The sequence below is a fragment of the Pteropus alecto genome, unplaced genomic scaffold, assembly GCF_000325575.1.
Source record: "Pteropus alecto unplaced genomic scaffold, ASM32557v1 scaffold30, whole genome shotgun sequence".
In the NCBI taxonomy this organism is placed as follows: Eukaryota; Metazoa; Chordata; class Mammalia; order Chiroptera; family Pteropodidae; genus Pteropus; species Pteropus alecto.
This window is the reverse complement of record NW_006429782.1, coordinates 1,493,065-1,498,773: the sequence shown is the minus strand read 5'-3', so window position 1 is coordinate 1,498,773 and position 5,709 is coordinate 1,493,065. Positions and strand designations below refer to the sequence as shown.

The 5,709-nt window shown below is 62.1% G+C and overlaps 1 protein-coding gene, 1 non-coding gene and 1 pseudogene across 2 annotated transcripts; all 3 read left to right on the top strand.

Moving 5' to 3' along the window:
- The first annotated feature begins 2,014 nt into the window (after nt 1-2,014).
- TRNAL-UAA lies at nt 2,015-2,087 on the top strand. The gene has a single exon. It is a non-coding gene; the product is annotated as a tRNA-Leu (tRNA).
- A 9-nt stretch (nt 2,088-2,096) lies between these two features.
- Nucleotides 2,097-2,212, top strand: LOC112476071 (annotated as a pseudogene).
- A 577-nt stretch (nt 2,213-2,789) lies between these two features.
- Nucleotides 2,790-3,386, top strand: DIRAS1 (DIRAS family GTPase 1). The gene has a single exon (XM_006904077.1). The coding sequence runs from the start codon at nt 2,790-2,792 to the stop codon at nt 3,384-3,386; it is 597 nt and encodes a 198-aa protein (XP_006904139.1).
- The last annotated feature ends 2,323 nt before the right edge of the window (nt 3,387-5,709 follow it).

Here is a 5,709-nt window from a genome sequence, read left to right as displayed (position 1 = left end):
GCTCCCGCTCCGAATCCTCCCCTCCCCCACGGCACCCACAGGGCGCCCCCGCGGCCAAGCCAGCCCCTCTCAGCCCCCTCCCCGGGTGGGTCGGCCCCGCTCAGCCAGGGCCGCTCCACGAGGACCCAGCTGGTCCCTAGTCCTCTGCCCCCACCGCGAGGCTCAACCCCCTGTGTTCCCCGCAAGGCCAAGCCCCTCCGCACTCAGGAGCCCCTCCCGTGTCGGCCCCTCCCCCATCACCCAAATCCTCCCCTGGCGGAGGGGCGCCCCTGAGCTGGCCCCTCTCTCCCGCCCCCTAGAGCACGCCCTCCTTCACCAAGTCCCTCATTAGTCACACAGTCCCTTGGTCACACCGCCCCCAACTTGGGTAGGCACCCCCCACCCCCCTCCCTCCGGGCCAGGCAGCTTTCTTGCCCTGGAGGCCGCTGTCACCCCGAGCTGCACTCTGGGACCCAGGGCAGGGCTGAGCCCCTAGGGGGTCTCAGGGTGGGCTGCTCTGCACGGCAGGAGGCCCCGGGCTGTGAGGCCGACTAGGGCCGTTCAAATCCCACTCCGCTCTGCAGCCTCCCTGCTCTGTGACCTTGAGCTAGTGTCTCCCACCCTGGGTGCACAAGACCCCCTCCCTACTCTCACCCTGCAGAAGATGGGGTGGTTTTCCAACAGCCCCGGGGGAGGGGCCCGGCATGGAGTGGGGGTTACCCAATGTGGGCTCCTCATCAGGGGTCAAAGGCCCCAGCAGGGCCCCTCCCCGAGGACACCCCTGCTGATGAGTCTGCAGCCCTGCGGGGGTCTGCACCCAGCGCGAGGTCCCCGGGCCAGTCGTGGTGATGTCTGCCTGCACGCCGGGGGCTTGCTCCTCAGGGTGCCCACCCAGGATGGGCAGTGACTGCAGAGCCAGCTGGCACCCCTCACCAGCCCCCCACGCAAAGTCCTCCCATGCTGAGCACTGCCATGCATGTCATATGTCACCATGCCTAGCAGTCAACCACGAGTTAGCACTGCTGGAGCTCCCGGAAGTTTAGCGGGCACGTAATTTGTGGGATACGTGCCTGCTGCAGCTTTCACCATGCATCCTTTTCTGAAAAACCTGGTACCGTTGATCATTCAGAGCGTGACTTCCCAGCCCATGCAGGCCGAGTGCTTGCCCCCTGAGCCCCTGGGGTGAGCGACCCTGCTCATCCGTCCTTTTTGAGGACTCGCGCCTCCTAAGCACCTCCTAAGGGCTCCCTCCAACTTATCACACCCTCGCCCCGCAACTCCGGGGGGCTGGGCACTGCGACCGCTCACGGTTCACAGAGAAAAACGAGTCTTGGGGACACCAAGTGACCTGCCCGCACTCCTGCCGCCAGATTCACACCATCGAGTCTTACACACACACACACACACACACACACACACACACACACACGCACACCCCTAAGGGTAGTAATTCGGTTGAGATGCAATCTTACGTCTCCTCTCCCACTGTCGACCGCCCCCAAGCCGGGGGACCCTCGGGGGTGGCTGGGAAGGAGGAAGGGGAGGGGTCTCTCCTGCTGTCTGTTCTCCAGTAATGACTATGGATGCTGGAGCCAGGCCTCCCGCCCTGCCGCCCCCAGCCAGGCTCCTCTGCTTCCAGCGTTTCGGGGAATCGCTGTGCCATGTGACGTCCCCAGGCCGCTGGATCTCTCTGAGCGCAGGAGAGGGAGAGATGATAAGGAGACAGCCTCCTGGGGGGTTCCGTGCACAGGACACCTCGGGCCTGACCGGAAGCCAGGGCGAGCAGACCGTGGTTAGGGAGCGGGGAGTTTTCTCTGTGGCCTCAGTTTTCATTTTCTGTCCCCCGGCCCGGGCTGTGCACCCCTGCCTCTCAGCGCTGCCATCCCGAATCAGCGTTGTGATTTGCAAATTGGGGTTCTTGGGCCTCCAGCGTTGGGGTCACACGTATGGGATGAAGGCAGGCGAGTGGCCTTACAATGCAGGTGCCGAGGGCCGAGGCCCTGCAAGCTGCATTTTAAAGATGCCCCCAGGATATGGTTCCATAGAATAGTGGTTAGCACGTCTGCTTTAAACGCAGAAGGTCCTGGGTTCGCATCCCAGTGGAGCCACGGTCCATGGTCTACAGCCACACCACCCTGAACGAGCCCGATGTCTGATCTCGGAAGCTAAGCTGGGTCGGGCCTGGTTAGTACTTGGATGGGAGACCACCCAGGAAGACCAGGTGCTGTAGGCATAAATAATAATAAGTAATAAAAAAAAAATAATAAATTAAATAAATAAAGATGCCCCCCCCAACACGCGATCGTTGGAGAGAGTCACCGCATCGCCCACTTTGCAGAGTGGGAAACTGAGGCTCAAGTGGCAGAGAGGTTTTCCCAGGTCACAGAGCCGGCCCGAGGGAGACCACGGCCATGCCGAGTAAGGGAGGGAGAAGCCTGTGCAGCCTAGGGTCCGAGGGGAGTATGCAGGAGGGGGAAAGACTCAGCTCCACACCTCTGCCCACCCACAATCCCCTGGGAAGGAGCCGAGGCCCCAGGTTTGGTTAGGGGAGACACCGCAGCGGGGGCTAGCTCAGAGCCTGTGTGCAGGCAGAACTGCAGTCAGCTGAACCAACTAGAAGGCTTTCCTGGGACTCAGGAACCAGGGCTCCTGTCGCCTGAGAAGCCGCTTCTCCTGCTCTCTGGGCCCGGAGCCGTCCCTTCCGGCCGGTGGCCTTCTGTGCCTGACGCTCCTCTCTGCACAGGGTCGGCCCGGGGTTCTGGCAGCTGGCACGAGCCCTCCTGGCCCGGACCCCATCCCCGGCGTGGAAGATGCCCGAGCAGAGTAATGACTACCGCGTGGTGGTGTTTGGCGCGGGCGGCGTGGGCAAGAGCTCGTTGGTGCTGCGCTTCGTGAAGGGCACGTTCCGGGACACCTACATCCCCACCATCGAGGACACCTACCGGCAGGTGATCAGCTGCGACAAGAGCGTGTGCACGCTGCAGATCACCGACACCACGGGCAGCCACCAGTTCCCGGCCATGCAGCGGCTGTCCATCTCCAAGGGCCACGCCTTCATCCTGGTCTTCTCGGTCACCAGCAAGCAGTCGCTGGAGGAGCTGGGCCCCATCTACCAGCTCATCGTGCAGATCAAGGGCAGCGTGGAGGACATCCCCGTCATGCTGGTGGGCAACAAGTGTGACGAGACGCAGCGGGAGGTGGACACCCGCGAGGCCCAGGCCGTGGCCCAGGAGTGGAAGTGCGCCTTCATGGAGACGTCCGCCAAGATGAACCACAACGTCAAGGAGCTGTTCCAGGAGCTGCTGACGCTGGAGACGCGCCGGAATATGAGCCTCGCCATCGACGGCAAGTGCTCCAGCAAGCAGAAGAGGACAGATCGCATCAAGGGCAAGTGCGCCCTCATGTGAGCCGGCGCGGTGGCCCGCCCTGCCCCTCCCAGCGCCCCCTGCAGCTGCGCTGCCTCTCCGCCCCTCCCCCACCTTTCCATCTCCTTCACCTCTCTGCCCGGACACGAGGTCCCGGAGAGCCCGGCAGGTCTGGGGCTCCCACCCGGCTCTGTCGCATCCCTCCGCCTTCACCCATCTTTGTGCCCTGCCCTCCTGCCTGTACCCCACCCCCTGCCAAAGGCAAGTGCTGGAGGTGGCCTCCCTCAATCTGCACATGGGAAAATGGGGAAGCTGCCTGTCCCCGCGGGGACCCAGGGCGCCGGTTTGCCCCATCTCTGCCCCTTTCTCTTGGGTGACCCCAGCCAGCAGGTCACCGCGACCTTGAGCGGAGGAGAAATTTGGAATGCACCTGGACCTCAGATTTTGTTTTCTCCTATTCGGTGTTTAACACACACTCCCCCAACCCGCCTCTGTCCCTCGTTACCTCTGGCCTGTGCTCCCCGCTCTGGTCTCAGAACACCCTCTCGCTTCTGTCCTCACAGCTTGGAGGGAGTCCTTGTGGGATGGGCCTCAGGCTGCCAGGCAATAACCACAGGGCCCGCAGCAGCGCCCTGTCAGCCCAGCACCCCAGCATGCAGGCAGGGGGGCCAGGACTAGTCGACGGCCACAGCACAACTCTGGGGACCGCCCGGCATGAATGTGAGGGTCTTCCCGGACTTGGCTCGTAGCAGAAATTGGCACGGCGCATCATCAGCAAGCCCTGGGTAGAAGTCTGGGGTGCAGGGGAATGTGTGGGGCTCCGTTAGGGGCAGGTGACCGGACTCACTATCAGCAGAATCTGAGGGGCTCAAGGTAGAGCCCTGCCCAGGCTGCCTCCTCCCACTGGCTGCACCCCTGAAAGGGGATACCCCAGGAAGGTGTGTGTCGTGGAGTCGGGGTGTCTCTGCCACCATGAGATCCTGAGTATTTTGTGAGTGTCTAGATAATTCTACACTCATGGGACCCCGTGGAGATGTGTCTGACAATGATGATGACCTGTGGGCTGGGGAAGGGCTGTGTTTCTGCATGTTGCTGCAGGGGGTCGATGGCTGTGTGCGTGTGTACCTGTGTGTGTGGCTGTCACCGGGGTGGTGTGTGCGTGTGACAGTCTGTGTAACGACGTGTGGGGCGTGTATAGTTGTGGGTGCTGTGCTGTCGACAGGACTGAATATTTGTGACGTTCCAACATGAGCGTGACTGTAAGTGGCTGTGCATCTAGGAGCGGGTGAAGTGATTTATCGAAGAACATCTGTGAACCTGTTTGTCCTCGCTGTGTGTGGAACGCAAAGCCTGTTTGACTCTGTAACGTGACAGCTCTCGGCCCAAAATCTGTATCCGTCAGCTATGGCTGCGTAACAAATGACCACAAACTCGGCAACTTAGGACCAAACATACTTAATCACCTCCCAGTTTCAGTCAGAAGCCCGGGAGCAGCTCATCAGGCTCCCTGCTCAGGTGTCGCAGGCTGTGGTCCCAGCGCTGCCTGGGGCACAGCCTTACCTAAAGATCGGACTGGGGAAGGACCCGCTTCCAGCCACCGGTTGTCGGCAGCGCTCCGTTCCCTGCGTTGTGGGACCGAGGGCCTCAGTTGCTCACTGGCGGTCAGTGGGAGCCACCCTCTCCCTCTGCCCCCTGCCCCGTGGGCCTCTCCTGAGGCCTCTCACAGCATTGGGTGTCATTGGTGTGAGGAAGCTGTGTGTGTATGTGCTTGTGTGTGCTTGTGCAAGCTAAGATTGACCTGTGCTTGTAGGAGAGAGAGAGGCCATGTGGCTGTCCAGTCACGTGACCACGTGGGACTGTATGGTGGTAAAAGGGATTGTTTGTGTCCGGTTTGGTGGCAGTGTGTTTTTCTTTGTTCCTGTGACTGTTCACCAAAGCTTAACGGGGCACACTGTGAGAGAGAGTGCGCGCGTGTGTACGTGTGACTGCCGGGCACGCAGACGGGCCACAGAAGAGCTCGCGGCATCCTGCCTGAGCACAGCTGAGCCCCCTCATGCTGTGGGGCGTTCCGGGGCTGCCAGCCGCTGGCGTTGCCCCTCCCCCACCCAGGAGTGGTTCCTGGGCCTGAAAGGTGCCAGAGAGGGTGGGGCTGGGCAGGGGTCTGCGCCCTTTCTCAGGGACACACCCTGATAGCACAATCTCCCTGGGGTCCCGCCCTCCAGGCTTCTCCTGCCTCAGGCTCCGCCCCTACCTGGGAACAGAGGCTTCTGCAGGCGCAGGAGGCCCAGAGCCTGCCCTGGCTGCTGGCCCGTCCTGTCTGGGCCACCCTGAGTCTGGGGACTGTGCCAGGCCATGCTTGCTGTGA

What these genes read in the sequence shown, in the direction of transcription:
- DIRAS1 (XM_006904077.1), top strand. Translation starts at nt 2,790, where the DNA reads ATGCCCGAGCAGAGTAATGACTACCGCGTGGTGGTGTTTGGCGCGGGC.